General features: G+C 40.8%; 1 protein-coding gene across 6 annotated transcripts in view; it reads right to left on the reverse strand.

Moving 5' to 3' along the window:
- HTR4 (5-hydroxytryptamine receptor 4) overlaps positions 1-15,889 on the reverse strand; it is a 165,339-nt gene that overhangs the window by 45,523 nt on the left and 103,927 nt on the right. For all 6 annotated transcript variants that reach the window (XM_079964861.1, XM_079964864.1, XM_079964862.1 and 3 more), the window contains 2 exons: positions 15,458-15,611; positions 12,060-12,628 (listed from right to left, as the gene is read on the reverse strand). In XM_079964861.1, the coding sequence (XP_079820987.1) occupies positions 12,060-12,628; positions 15,458-15,611 (723 nt within the window). The remainder of the gene's footprint in view (positions 1-12,059; positions 12,629-15,457; positions 15,612-15,889) is intronic.

Consider the following 15,889-nt stretch of genomic DNA (forward strand, 5'->3'; position numbering starts at 1 on the left):
TGCTTGACAGTGAGGGCATTTCTGAAAATACTAAGAAAGAGGGCCAGATATTTAAAACAACAGCAAACATGAAAGGGAAAGAGACAGAGATCATTGCTAAGGCAGTCAGACAGGTTTTCCACTAGCCTTTTATGTCCTGCTGTGTGCTTTCTCATCTGCCTCTATTTACACTTTCCCCCTCCTAGTGGTTGCGGGGGAGGGGGGGACCACTCAGGGTTCACTTCCCTGACAAGGACACCTGCTGCTTGAGAAACCTCAGGATGGTGGGTAGGAGCAATGATGATAAAATTACCTCTACAGCAGGCAGTTCACATATATTTCAGCAAGAGAGGGGTGATGTTTATACCTTTAGAGCTGCCTGGACTTTAAGCTTTACAGCTTTTGAAAATGCACAAACACTCTTTGTAGGAGTGTTGACAATGCTCTTAAGGTGTCTCTGTATTCTAACTGTTAATCTGTCAAAGGCAAAGCAATAGTGAACTATTGTAAATGGATTGCCGCACCGAAACAAATAGATGGTCAGTTCAAGCTCATTGAGTAATGTTTTTCTGTCAATGTTCCATTCCAAAGATATTCTGGACTAGGTCTTAAATACCAGAAATGGTATAGCTGTTTCTCAACTTCAGACAGCAGTTGGTTGCTCACACCACTGAACATTCTTCCAGACCAGCACATAGCTGACTACCTTGCAAGGACAGGAGTTCTAGCCTGATATTTCCAGCACACTTTATACATGCATGGGTGTTTATTTTTAATGGAAGAAAATCCAATCATGTGAGCCCTAACCAGGAGTCTGGAGTGGCCACAAACCCAAACCATGTTTCCTTCACCATAAACTACAGGTTGCCATCTCTCCCCCTCATGTACCAATGTACATATCTTACAAATAAGGACACTTTATGCATCCAGGCATGGTTCCACAAAAGCTTAGTGTATCACAGTATTTTGAGTTTCTATTTTTTTATAAAAAAAAATCATCAATCAACTTTTTTTTAAAAAGTCCTTTAAAATTTCACCAGGATTTAGTACATATTTCCTCCAATATATACATTTTTGCAGTTTTCACAATACTATGCATTTCTGTATGTTATTTTCACTAACATATGCATTTACATACATACTTTCCCCTAATATACACATGTTTTGGTTGGGGAATTGCATCATAAAATTTGGAATGTGAATTTCAAAAAGATAACTTCATTTTGGCTCAGAAATGGAGGATTTCTCCTGGCCCTAGGTATCGTCTATGACTGGTTGGAGTTGCAGACAGCTGTGAAGCCAAGGCACAAAATACAGCAAGATGCCCAGCATCCTGGAGATGCCAACCAATACTGGCAAAACACCTTGTCAAAACAAAAGCAAAAGTGCAAGACAGCTCATTAAAGAAATGCCAGCTTTCTTTTCATTTCTTATGATGTCTTGTTTAATTATCTCTGAAGTTCAGTTCTGGGATTTTAAAATGCATTTTCAAAGTAGAAGTTAATGAAGGTTAAATTCTAAGTAAGTGGGCCTTTAAACCGATTCATTTTGAAATTAAGATGGATAATTAAGAAAGCAGGTAGCTTGTGGTGCTGTGAAAAGTGAATTCTTCCTTCCCTTTATCATAACAGCATTTGCTGAGAGATATCTGTACAATATGTTTCCATTAATCTGTAGATACTACCCATACTGCTTTTAGCCTCTTTCATCACCTGCCTCCACCTCAGCCTCTCTTTTGAAGTTCTTGCTTTTTCAGCAAAAGGGCCATGAAATTACTTTCAGTTCCCACAGTGGAAAGTCAACATGGAAGCTGAATTTTGGTTGAAGCAAAGCCATTTCTTCTGCCTTGAATGGGACAATCAGCACTCAGCATGCAAGTTTGTCTGCCCATGGCAGCATTTGCCCTGATGAAAATAGTTTGTTGCATGCTGCTAACCAAATGTTGGGTTCAGATTGCCATGCATCTCTCCCCAGGGGAAAGATTATTCCTTCATGTGTATTTCCTGTGTTCAGTGTGCTGCCATTGCCCAATATTTTATGTCGGTATTGACTACAAGAAAAATTAAAACACATATTTGTGAACATGAGCATCACATAAGAACAAATAAATCACAGGCTGTATTAGTAAAATTCCTTTCTTGCATGTAAGCATGACAGGGAATCCCCACAATTTTGCTGTGTAGAATGAGTACAAACCTCAGGGGAAGAATTGTATAAACAGCTAAAAATTAGAGAAGTATTTTGGAAACATAAGTTAGGTACTTTGTTACTAAATAGTTGCAATGAAAATATGGACTGGAAAAGGACAACACATACTGTTTCATGTATTGATTTACTTAATACATATTCTAGCTATTTCTTGTGAGTTTTTGGCTGCGTAAAAAATATTAGCATGGCATGCATTGTATGTATATGTTTGCTGTGTACTGGAGTTTTAGCTTAAATCTACACACAACATATCTGTGGCACAAAGATTAATGATTTTATGTCTAGCTCCTTCTCCTGTTAAGGTACAAATCAGGGTCAAACTGTGAGCATTCCCCCCTGCCAGCAATTAATTCCAGTTATCTGTAGCTGAACAAAAGAGGGTTTCTTTCAATGCCAGTTTTACCTTTTTTTTTCTCTTATTCTGCAGTAAATTTAAGACACTGACTTCACTAAAGACCAGGACCCACTTCTGTCAACAGTGAAAGAACATGTTTTCCACAGTCCTGGGCGGAGAACTCAGAAATATGAAAATACCAAAAGCTTTCCTCCAACCTCTAGTACTATCTATAAACCAAATGACTATTATATGTAAGGCAGAGTCACTGCGGACCCACTTGCAGTGACCCCTCCCCCAGGAAGCAAGGCCTAACCCATGAAGGTGAACAAACTGGACATGACTTGCTGCTCCAGGGGGACAGGCTTGCCTTGGACTTTATTGAGTGGGAATGGACCTCCTGATTATCAAGAGTGATGTGTGTAAGTTCCTCATCAATGGCCCCTGGGCAGGTTATTTGGAGTCAACATCCACCATACCCCTGGCAGTACACCTGAGACCCCCACCATCTCCACCATAGCCTACTACCCAAGGACCCTAGCTGGTTCCACATCTGGCTGAGTTGGCATAACAACCAACTTCATATGTATTTTACACATTTTAATGAACTGAATATAACATGGGGGCGTGCAGAGTGTGTATACGTGCTTAGCTTTTTTATTAGTTGCTATATGGGGAGAGGGGAGTGGCCTAATGCCAGGGCTGGATGGGGAGGGCCAGTTGGCTGCTTGATGCTCCCTCACTCACCCACCTCCTGTGGCTTTGCCGGCCAGTGAGGAGGCCTCCTGTGCCCAGCTTTGGGAAGAAGGCAGCAGGGCTCCAAGGCCCTGTCAGCAGTGCTCCTCCTTCCCTAAGCTGGGCAAATACTTCCCGAGCTTGGGGGGAAAGGTGTGATGCTCTAACAGGGTCCAAGAGCCCCCCTTCCTCGCAAAAAGGTGGTGGTACTGTTGGGTACTTCCAGGAAAAAACGCACTGATTTTACCACTTAAAGGATGTGATTTAAAGCCCACGATTTTCATAATGTGGTACTGTTTGGGTGATGATACTAATTAAGAATTAAAAATATGAGTTATGTATGTGCTTTGATATGTAAACAAACAAACCTTTATTAACTGGTCCACCAAATGGTCTACAAAAAAAGAAGTTTGAGAGCTACCAGCCTAGAGTTTGTTTTTTTACTTAGGTGGAGAGCAAAATCCAACAGGACTAATATAGCTACAGGCTACTCAGGATTCTTTTAAGAACGACATTCTGTTAAATGTAATGAAGTCTTCCCCATCAAAGTATCAATTTAAAAGCTCTTCAGAGAGAGGGAGAGTAATAAAAAGCATACACAAAAAAGCAACGCATAATGATATTTGCAGGCAAGTATATGAAGAAGAGTTGAGAAAAAAAGGTTCTACAATAAATGTAGCAAATGAATGCAAATGCCACTGCTTTGACAAATATATGAATGTTACATCTAAGCAAAATACATAAATTTAATTAAGAACTTGAAACTTCTAATGTTTTCAATCCTCTAAAGAAACTCTTCTATGTCCAAACTGAGGAAATTAGGCAAGCTGTTTTCTATTATACAGAGATGTTCACCATTAGGATATACGAAAGGAAACATACCCATGACCTTTGATTCCTCGCAAAGATGGAAGCCAGTTGCATCATTTTCCTGTCACTCCTAAACTGTATGCATTATAGTTTGATGAAAACTGAAGCTTGTAACTTAAGGCATTGGAAGCTAGAGATAACTCCTTTCTCTATGCTGGGATGCATGTATGTAGACCACCACACCCACTCTGGCAACACTAATAAGTCACTACAGCCCTGTGGAAAGCAGGATTCAAATGTTATGCTTTTTGTTTTGTTTTTTACTATTTTACTATTTACTATTTTACTTTTCTATTATGAACTATCAAAAGTGCATTAATAAATCCATAGACATCTGCAACTGGAACAATCCCAAAGTAAAAACAAAATAAAAAAATTTCTTCCAATAGCACCTTAAAGACCAACTAAGTTAGTTCTTGGTATGAGCTTTCGTGTGCATGCACACTTCTTCAGATACACAGTGTGCATGCACACGAAAGCTCATACCAAGAACTAACTTAGTTGGTCTTTAAGGTGCTACTGGAAGAATTTTTTTTATTTTGTTTTGACTATGGCAGACCAACACGGCTACCTATCTGTAATCCCAAAGTAGTTAAGAACAAATAGATCACAAAAAGTAGCAGCTAAATTACAGATCGCTCCAGTCATAAGTGAAAACAAAATGAAAATTTATTAATATCAAGCCTGAATGTTGGTTCCTTGCAAAGCCAACTGGGGAGGAAATTCCAGAAATGTGGAACCATCACTGAAAAAGTATTATCTGTGGTCTTCAACCACCACGAAGAATAGCATCTAAAGGAGAGCTTCCAAATGCACATTTTAGAGGCCAAGACAAGTTCATATGGGAGGTGGTGGTGGTGATTTGCTTAGTATATCACTGCACAGAATCTGTGTACCTGTGTACATGGTGTGATGTTTCAACTAGCCTTCACTTTTATTTCTGAGATACCACAACATTGTGCACTAAATAGCTCTGCATGAGAGGAAGAACTTCCCTCATTAAAAATGCTTCATTAAAAATGTTGGCATTGGCTTTTTGGCATAAACAGTGTAGCATTGTTACAGAAACTGTTTTTGGCTGTTTTATCTGCTATATAATTAATTGCTTACTCCCAGATTTGTTTGCGAAGGAGAACAACAGAAAGGCTTACACAACAAGTGCAGGTCCCAAGTCCATTGTACCCAGTCTCTTTACTCAGAAAGGAAGTAGCTGTATGTCCCATGGTTATCCACTGGGCTCTGTCCAGGTTTAATAATATTGATGATGATGATGATGATGATGATAATAATAATAATAAATTATTTGTACCCTGCCCATCCGGCTGGGTTTCCCCAGCCACTCTGGGTGGCTTCCACAAAGACCAAAAATACACTAAGATGTCACACATTAAAAACTTCCCTGAACAAGCAGGTTTAGTTTGTTCACCTCGACAATCCACCCATCAGCTGCCCTTTCTAGCTATGTAAACCAAGAACACACTTCCACTATCACTGGCATTCTGGGAGACACATAAGTTAAGCAAGATGCAGGCTGCGAACAACAGAGTAACATCATTTGAGAAATATATCTACCTTCCTTAATAGCTACAAACACATTGAAAGCTTGTGATAAATGACTAGTGTGGCAGCTTTGAGGGTCAGCAAATTGGAAATCCAAGGAAATGGAAAATGAAAGAGCCGCCTTTGAAATACTGTCCAGTACTAGAAAAGACAATTTAGGGTGAGTGCAAGGTATCCTTAGCTGACCTGATAAGCTCCCTTCCTCCTGTACAGTGCTCAATTATTTTTTGATGGTTAGGAAAAAATTTCCTGAAAATATAATGAATGATTTTATTCTGTCTCTGGAGACTTTCTTCTCCAGGGCTCAGCTTAATGTGGGGGGTGGGGGGAGAAATGTAAAAACTGGAGAGAAGATTAAAGGAAAGCCATATGAAGAGAACAAGGTATTTCTGGTGAACTGTAGTCCTTGAAAGAAGCTAGTCGATTACATCAGAGAGCAACAGGAGGACATATTTTAGAGCTGATTGCCCCATGTCATCAAATGACATTAGTAATAGATGTATAAAACCGCAACAAAAAAATTATAAGGATATCAATATACATCTCAGGCTCACGTTTTTACTTTGTCTGATTTGATGGTGAAAACTGTATTGGTGAGAATTTACAAAGTGAAAACAAGAAATGTTTGTCTGTTGCACACTGTTTTTTCTCTTAAAAAGTTAAAGGTAAAGGTAAAGGCCCGTATGGGCCAGTCGTGTCCGACTCTAGGGTTGCGCGCACATCTCGCTTAAGAGGCCGGGAGCCAGCGCTGTCCGAAGACACTTCCGGGTCACGTGGCCAGTGTGACGAAGCTGCTCTGGCGAGCCAGCACCAGCGCAGCACACGGAAACACCGTTTACCTTCCTGCTATAAAGCGGTACCTATTTATCTACTTGTACTTAGGGGTGCTTTCGAACTGCTAGGTGGGCAGGAGCTGGGACCGAACGACGGGAGCTCACCCCACCATGGGGATTTGAACTGCCGACCTTACGATCGGCAAGTCCTAGGCACTGAGGTTTTACCCACAGCGCCACCCGCGTCCCACGTTTTTTCTCTTAATTACCCCAATATTTTTGTGCAGGTAAACCCTGCTTTGTCGTGAATGTTTAAACCTTGGCATTGCCTTCAAAGAAGGAAATATGGAGAATTTTAGCAGAATTACCCAAAGTGAGAGACAGGCAGCAGGAAAGAATATTGGTCTGAAATCTGTTTCATTATAGGATGCTATCATAAAATGTATTTTGAAGGCCAAGCTACTTTCTGCCATTTGCGTAGGAGGCAAAGCTAATACAAAGGAACCTAAAATCATAGCAGTCAAGAAAATTATGGCTCTGACTCACATAGAGCTTTTTAAAGGTCACATTAAAAACAGTGGGGCACCAGATTGACACCAAGTGGTCTTGTTTTGTCACACACCCCTCACAGCAACGCTTGTCTATTCCCCTAGTTTGTTTTGTGATGCTGCTTTACGTTGCTACATTTAATGCTTTGCTTCAGGCTGAGTCTTGCACTAAGTGGGTTAAGGTACCCTGCAATAAAACTTAGCAAGGGCTTTCTTAGCTCTGATCACATTAAATCAGCCAGCAGGAGAGAGAAAAGAAAGCACATCTTCATATAAACACAAGATTTAAAGAATTCCATGTCATAGTAAATGGCTACGGTTACTAGGTACTTTCTATTGCTTCTCTGGGTTGGCATGTTTGCTATCAGTCAATCCCTGAGTCCAATCCCTGTAGCATCTTTTTCCTCTGTGGAGACCCTGGACTTAGCATCACCTGCCAGGGGCCATAAGAGACTGACACTCTTGCCCTCGACACACACAAACCCAGCATATTCCTGATAATATTCTAATGTAGTGCAGATTTGAAAGTTGTTTTGTGTGCCAATTGCATGTGGAATAAAGTAACTAGCATTGAAACATTGAAAAGGTGGCTTTTAAGAGAGATACAATGGGTAGGTCTTAACAAATGTAAGACATGTTGGCTTGATTAAACCTCTAGGTTCAGAAGCAATAAGCCTCTCAGCACTGGAGAAATTTGCCAACATTCGCAAATAATCAGGCACTATTGAACTGTGAGGAACCTGTGGCCCTCCATGTATTGTTGGACTACAACTCCCATCAGTCCCACTCATCAAGGACTAATGGTCAAGTACAATGAGAGCTGTAATCCAGTAACACCTGAAGTTTTCTAGGTTCCCCATACCTAGCGTAATTGAACCTTCAGACAAGGTGTTCCATGCATTATTAATCCATTTTCACACTACAGAATAGGTCCAGCTACATATGGAATTCCATTGTCCTTCCAGTTTGTAGGAAAAATTCACTGGCATTATGTGCTCTACTCACAAGGAGGGAGCAGCAAAGATCTCCCTGTCTCATCGGATTGTAGGAATCTTGCTTTTGATAATTTTGCACAGCTAGAAGAAGTTACTCTTGACAACTGGCAGTTTCTCTTTTGTGGGTTTAGGGGTGAGTGGATGCTTGCAATTCTCCAGACTGGAATTGAATCTAAGCAGAAGAATTCAGGAACTTGCATTCCTCCCTTTGAATCAAGATTTTATGACTTCTGATGCTGAAGCTAAAGACGTTTGCCAGCACCTGTAGAGTCATTTGCCGTGCAAGTATACATATACTAGATAGCATTATAATTCTTATATTTAACTATTTCAGCTTGGTTTCTTGTTGTTGTTCCTAGAGAAAGAAATCCTGCAAAATTTAGTAAAAGTCTGTATCAAAAGCTTTCTTGTTGTTCAGATAAAGGAAATAGTGTGTTTAAATTGATGCATCTTGACTTGAGTGCGATGAAAACTCATGTTTCATTACACTCATTGCTTCACAAACCTGCTGCTTAGAGCTGGAAGGAACTGAAACCTAAACCTATCATTAGTAATTGTAAAATACAGGAATCAATCTAAACTAAGATGAGTACTTAAATTCTGTACAGTATGGAATGCATTCAATCATGCCCTTCAGCATAGTGCTGCTTATGATTTAAGTGTCCAAATATTTATATATAATAAATTCATAATGGCTGCACAGATTTCCCAGTTTGCACAGATGTATCATTCTTCTCACTGCAAACCCTCCTCTGTAGCTGTGGATGAAATTTGTTTTGAAAACAGCAGATATCAAAGAATAAATTACTGCTTACTGAAATAAATCTATATTTCACGGTCGGAAGCATTAATGCTTCCGAATACCAGTTGCTGGAAACTGCAGCAGGGGAGAGTGCTCCTGTGCTTGGATCCCGCTTGCAGGTCCCCCCACAGGTATCTGATTAGCCACTGTGAGAACAAGACTTTGGCCTGGACAGGTCATTGGCCCGATCCAACAAACTCATCTTATATAGCTGATTGGTGGCCGAGTTTTTTCGTCAGACACAAAAAGGCATAGGCAGTCACTGACTACATTTGACCCCCGGATAAAAAGACTTGGTTTTGCTTCTTTGGAAAGTCTTTCATGAGCCCTGAGAGCATGAAAGTGTCTCCAAACAATACCCTGTTGTTGTTTTGACACAGAGATCAGCATAGCTGGAGAGACCTTTACATTTTTGCCAATTCCTTAATGGTGTCTCTCCCCCACTTGTGACTCATCAGCATGACTTCCAGGTGACCACAAGCACTGGAAGTCATAACACATGCAATTTTAAACTTCAACACACAGTTTGGACACATGATGAGCCCTCAAAGAAAGGGGGATCCATGCTTTTGCTCTAAGACTTGCTTCTTGTCTTATTCCAGTGACACCTTTTTTTTTTTTAATGTATTCTGCAATTTAACTCCCCACCCCCACTTGCCCCAGCTCTAACCCCGCCCCCACAGTTTTAGGTAAGCAGAGTGGACCACAGATCACCATTAGACCAGTCTCTATTATCAAACCCCAAGTAAAATTTACAACCACATAGGGACCTAACAAACACCTTCTTCATCAGTTCAGGAAGCTGAGAAAAAACCAAAACATAATTGCTCTCTGATGAAGCAGTGTGCACAGCAGGCATTCCTGAGCAGCTATGTTCGATCGTTAAAGAATCTCCAGCTGGGAGGAGGATGGATGGAAGCCTGCATGATGAAGCAAGCTTTTCTGCTGTTCAGTGGAGTTTAATCTTAGAGCCTCAGCATTTCCCAATTTTATATAAACAGGCCGAAGAAACACAATCTCCTCTGTTCCTTTGAAAGTTTTATGCAACTAATGCTAAGTAAAAAATTTAAGGTCATGAGCTCAAATACAGTGATACCTCGGGTTACATATGCTTCAGGTTACATACGCTTCAGGTTACAGACTCCGCTAACCCAGAAATAGTACCTCAGGTTAAAAACTTTGCTTCAGGATGAGAACAGAAATCGTGCTCCAGCGGCACGGCAGCAGCAGGAGGCCCCATTAGCTAAAGTGGTGCTTCAGGTTAAGAACAGTTTCAGGTTAAGAACAGACCTCCAGAATGAATTAAGTTCTTAACCCAAGATACCACTGTATTTGCCGGAAGGTTGACAATCTGTAGGTAACCCTACAAACCAGGAAAAATCCTTTTGTTATCTCAGCAACAATAAGAAATCCCCATGCCCGTGATCACTAAGATCAGGTGTCCTAATGCATCCCCCCCATGGAAGCTGCCCCAGCCATTCCGTTGGCTAGGGCCCACTCCCAGGGCAGCCCTGTCCCTCTCCCCTTAAAAACAAATTAACTTATACAAATTAACTAATTTAGAAAAGACTAGACTTAGAGCACTGAGTCATGGAACTGAGTCATTTTTCTTTGATTTTTACTTGAACTGATTTTCTGTTTGGATGTTTCTGGATCCCATATCCTGGACATAGGACTGATGCCTATTAACATATATTTTATACATGGTAAAAACTCTTTGGTTCTTCTGAGCATCTGATTGATCTGTTCTTTACTGTTTCTTCTGGGAAACTGTACTGGATTTTTAGGTGATGTGTTGCTTCTTATGGTCACTGAGCCATGTTTAACAATGGATGTAGAAAAGGTGGGCTATACATGTGACGGTAGCCAATGGGCTCAAACTCTCAATGAGTTAGGGACTGTCCTTGCATGCAAAGACAGGCTCTGGTGGATTAAGTGGATGAGAGCAATAATGGGTCCAACAGCTGAAGGTGGTTTCTACATGGCTGTAGAGGGAAGTGAGGGGCAGGTGGGGCTCATCAACCTGGGAAGGTAGCCCATCTAGAAAAAGGAAAACTCTGACCCTAAACCTCCACTGCCTTGCAGAATATATTTGAGAGAATCAAAGGCTAAGGAGTAAACCCTGCAGAAATCCAGAGTGGAATTTGTAAGGTGGTTGGATGGCATCTTGTATGCCTCCTTCCAGCAACTCCTGCTGCCAAACGTATCGTTCTGCTTTCCTTTGGACCACATCAGCAAGACCAAGAGGGGGATCTTGTCATCTGGGTAGTACAGGACCTGAATTTACATTGCCCAGGCTTGTGCCCTGGAGAGGCTCCTTCGCTGTTGCTAACACAGCAAAAACAATGTGGGAGGCAGCAGTTATTACCAGTCCCTGCAGCCACAGCAGGTGCTGTGATTCTCCAGCAGTTTGACTTCACCCCTGATGGTGCACTCCATTGTCTCTCGAGATAGACAGATACCAGTAACAAATAAATAACAACTAGTAAAACTTTCAGTATTGTTCAATACCTGTTCAACTTGATGTGAGCTTTAAACAAAAGGCCTGTTAATAATAGACCACGTCTTACTCATTGTCTCCACAAAAACATTGTTATGCATCCTATAGTAACACTTCAGCCAGAAAAATTACTGACTTGGTGCTTACAAAGTAAATGATTTAAATTGATATCTGTAAAATAATTCCTTAGGATCAAAACATTTTGATTGATTCCTTTGGAATCCCAGTGTGACATACATATTAGCCCGTGCTGAGACTAGACAGTGGCACTGCACCATGTCTCTGATAGGTGCCTAAGGAATTTGCAAGGAATTTAATCTTGGCAGGACAATCAACTTTAGTATTAACAAAATGCACATTTGTCAAGTACATCCAGGTGAACCATGCTACTAGATGAGATATCTCTGGTATCTGTGGAGACATTCCTTTCCCTTGACACCTTCTCTTTTCACAATACTCCTCTGCACTCATATGTTCTCCCTTTCCTCTTGTGCTCCACCATGAAGCTCCATTTATAGATCCCCTTCGCAGGATACCTCTTTCATACCTGTTGCCATACTGAGAGCAGCAAGGAAGATTTGAGTGAGGGGAGGCCCATGGCTAACCCTCTGAAATGTGCACATGCCAGCTCTTCTAAATCAGGCCATAGCCCTGGCTACTTCAGTACAAAAAAATCCATCCCTGTTCCCCGTATAGTGGATGAAAACAGAATTATCCTTGCTTTTTTCTCAACCCAGTTTTGAACAACCACTCACCTTAGCACATGTGTAGATCCATTTATAGTAGTAGTGGAACAAGGGACTGTTTGCCCTAAGATGGAAGGCCTTCGGTATCGTTCATCACCACAACACAGGATGATGAGGAAGGCACGTCTGAAAGACTTGTTCAAGAATGCATAAAGGAAGGGATTCAATCCTGAATTGATGTATCCCAGCCACAAAAAAGCAGTCCATATCTTTGCAGGAACTGCGTAATCTATGAAAGGGTCTATTATATTTGTGATGAAGAATGGTGCCCAGCATAAGCAGAAACACCCCATGATTATACAGAGGGTCTTGGCAGCTTTAGTTTCAGTCTTCATACGGTGAGTGCTGTGCTGGTCAGGGTGGTGTGGCCTCCCATCTGTTGGGGCCCCTGCACGCTGAAGACTCTGTATCTGATGAGCATGCTCCCTGGCTGTAATGTATATCCGGTAGTAGGCTAGCACCATTAGCAGAAACGGAATGTAGAAGGCAACCACAGAGCAGGTGATAGCATAGGGCTTGTTGACCATAAATATGCAGTAAGTTGAGTTGGACATACTGTTGAATTGCTTTTTCTCTACCTGAGGGAGATGAACAAAAAAAGCAAAGAAAGACAAGGACATATTATAGCTTCTCTGATCATTAATTGTCTTCTCTTTGCTTCATTTGCCCATGTGTGGAATGAAAAACAACACTGCTGAGAATCTGGAACTTTCCCCACCAACCCTTGTACCATTTCTCATTTCCCAGTTATTCCGTGTCTTTTGCGTAACCGGCAGAACCCACATTTCGGAACTCCCTGCCTATTGACACCAGGCAGGCACCCTAACTGTACTCATTTCAGTACCTGCTAAAAACATTTTTGTTTAGGCAAGCCTATCCAGACATGTAAAATGTAGGCGTGTGTTTTATTAATTGATTTTAAATATTTTTGAATGTTTAAAGTACTTGTTTTAAACTTTTTTTTACTGATCATTTTATTTCTTTATTCTGTTTGTAAACCACTTCTATCAATCAAATGGTAAATAAATATTGGGAAATAAAATTAATAAATATAGTTATGAATTGACCTATTAAATATTTTTTTCTCCATTTCTATTATCTTCCTTGAATGTTTTATGTTTATCATACAGTGAAGAAAATGTTTATTCTCTGACATTTAAATATCAGGATGAGTCGCAATTCAAAATGTAATGGAACCTTTTTTGGGACAGACGATTACACAATGCCCAAATCTTCTTGTTATTGCTGAATCAATGCCCATACTGCAGATACTATATTGCACATGTGTGTATAGAAGCATAGTAGAGGAACGAAGGAATGTTAATTACTGATAGGCTGCTAAAGAAAATAATTCCATCAGTGGAATCTTACAGAAATGTGGCACCAAGCCTATTGCAATGGTTGTGACTGCTTGACTGCATAGAACATTCCTCTGCCTGCCCATCATTCCCTGCTAGTACTGATTGTGAAAGGCAGGGTGATGAAAAACCCCATCTCTTTCTTGACAGTTGTAGTAGTTCATGGTTGTAAATTAAATGGAGCATGAACTGAAAGCAGTTTTCAGAAAGTATCAGGTCTGAGTCTCATGGGAAGAGTTGCCAACTGTCCCTTATGCTAAGCTGACAGCAAGCTTACTAGATGGTAAGGAGGATCAATTTAAAGAACTGTTATTATGAAAGGTGGCATGTTGTCAATGCACAGAAGTAAAAACAACATTCACTGGAAGGAAGTCAATGGAAGGGAGGGGAAAATAGATAGAAGTAGAAAAGGTTCTTTCACAACATGTTAGCCAATGAGTTCTGAGGGTATCATGGATGTCACTGTGATCTGTCAGTCACTCAGTATCCCTGTCAGACCACAGCAGATATTCAGAGTGAGCATGTAATCATTAATGTCTCCTTCAAGGACTTTCATGTAATTGTAGAGTTGGGAGGGACCCCAGGGATCATCTAGTCAGGGTCTCTTCCACTGTTTGGCCTAAATCATAGCATGCAAAATGCTGCTCTCACTACACATTTAAATATTTGCTTTACCTTCTTCCTAATGGTTCAGAATGTCCAACATTATGTCCCACAGCCCAATAAAAAGCTTCTAAATCCAGACATTATGTACTTTGGCAACATGACCAATTCTCCCAGTTGCCTTTGTGGACCTGACCCACTGGGCTGAGATAATCCAAGGTTATGAAAGGGTTCCAGATTATGCTTCCAGATAAGGGAGATATATCTCTTAGGGTAGACTTAAATCTATCTTTTGAAAATCAGGGTAATACTAAACAAAATGTGGGTGTAAATACAGATCTGGGTGGCTGCTTTTCTTACTAAAATGCCACTTTGAAAGGCAGAAATTTGGAAGATAAAAGGGAGGGGAAAGCGCTGACTAGCCTTTCTACTGCTTTTCTGAAGTAACTGTCCTGCAGATATGCTTCTTCTTCATGAATTTGAGACAGGTGTTTACCTTTGCAAGCACACACCTGGAATTCCACATAGCACCATATGTATGTAGAAGTGATTCAGAGGGAGCCACTATAGCAGCCTTTCTCAACCTGTGGGTCCCCAGATATTGTTGAACTACAACTCCCATCACCCCTAGCTAGCAAGGCCAGAGCTCAGGGATGATGGGAGTTGTAGTCCAACAACATCTGGGGACTCACAGGTTGAGAACCGCTGCACTATAGAAAAGTGATGATCAGAAGAAGGTTTACACATTCCCTCCCTACAGCACTTAGCTGCTTCCAATTGCTTGCTCTCAAAACTACTTCTAACTAACAAACAAAAGTGGTCCATCAGGGTTTTGCTGTGCTAGATTCATGCAATATTTATTTCAGCCCTAAAAAGTTGTGAATGAACTACAGATCATCAATCACTTTGTAATGACTCGGTGCAAGGGACTCTGGATGAACTGCAACTTTACAGGAACTTCCATTTCTAGGATTCCATGAGCAAGACTTCATTCTCTTTAAATTCACAGTAATGTTATTTCATAGAATCACAGAATATTTTTGGAGGCTATCTAGAACCAACTCTGTCAACTTTAGCAACGAGTGGAACAAGTGAATCGAGTGAATGATAAAATATTCAGATCACAAATGGAAAAGAATAGTGATGAGTTCTAGAGTGTGCACAAAGGTCAGAGTCATTTCAGTAAAATAAAGTGGCAGGTGGGGTTCAGATTTCCAAGGGAAGGTGATAAATTCCTAGGCACAGCAGCCAACACTATGACAGAAGTGAAATTGCCTTTCTGACCCTAGGTTTGGTAATATAAATGGTCTGGAAGCAATTTTGAACTTCTCTTTCAATCTTCTTGGGTGAAACTGCACGCTATTTAAAGAGATGAGGGATTTTGGTCAATACAAGACCTGCTCATACAAAATTTAACTTCACACCAGACAACTAGGGTCTACTCACCAAGTCCATGATGCCAATGCTATTCCATCCTTGCATTATAGGGAGAAAAGAAATAAACATTGGGATTACCCAGCAGCCACCCAGCATTACAGCAATGCGCAGTGGTGTCATCTTATTCCTATAAACCAGCGGCTGGCAGCAGATAGCATAGTACCTGAAAGACGAAAGAAAAAAGAATTAATGGAAACAAGGAACCAAACATTCTTCAACCAGTCCCATCTTTTCAAATCTGTGAAATTTAAGCATTGGCTTCCAGCAGTTTGCTGAGAAGCATAGGGGAGCAAGTCTAATGCTTCTCTCATCTGTGCAGAAATATGTGAAACTGTACAATCCTGGCTATTCGTATTATTATTAATACAGTATCATCAGTGTACACTGCACTGTGCAATAAAACTGATGTGAAAGCTAAAGCTCACATCTAGCCAACCTGTG

Source organism: Podarcis cretensis (assembly GCF_951804945.1).
Source record: "Podarcis cretensis genome assembly, chromosome: 2".
NCBI classification, from domain to species: Eukaryota; Metazoa; Chordata; class Lepidosauria; order Squamata; family Lacertidae; genus Podarcis; species Podarcis cretensis.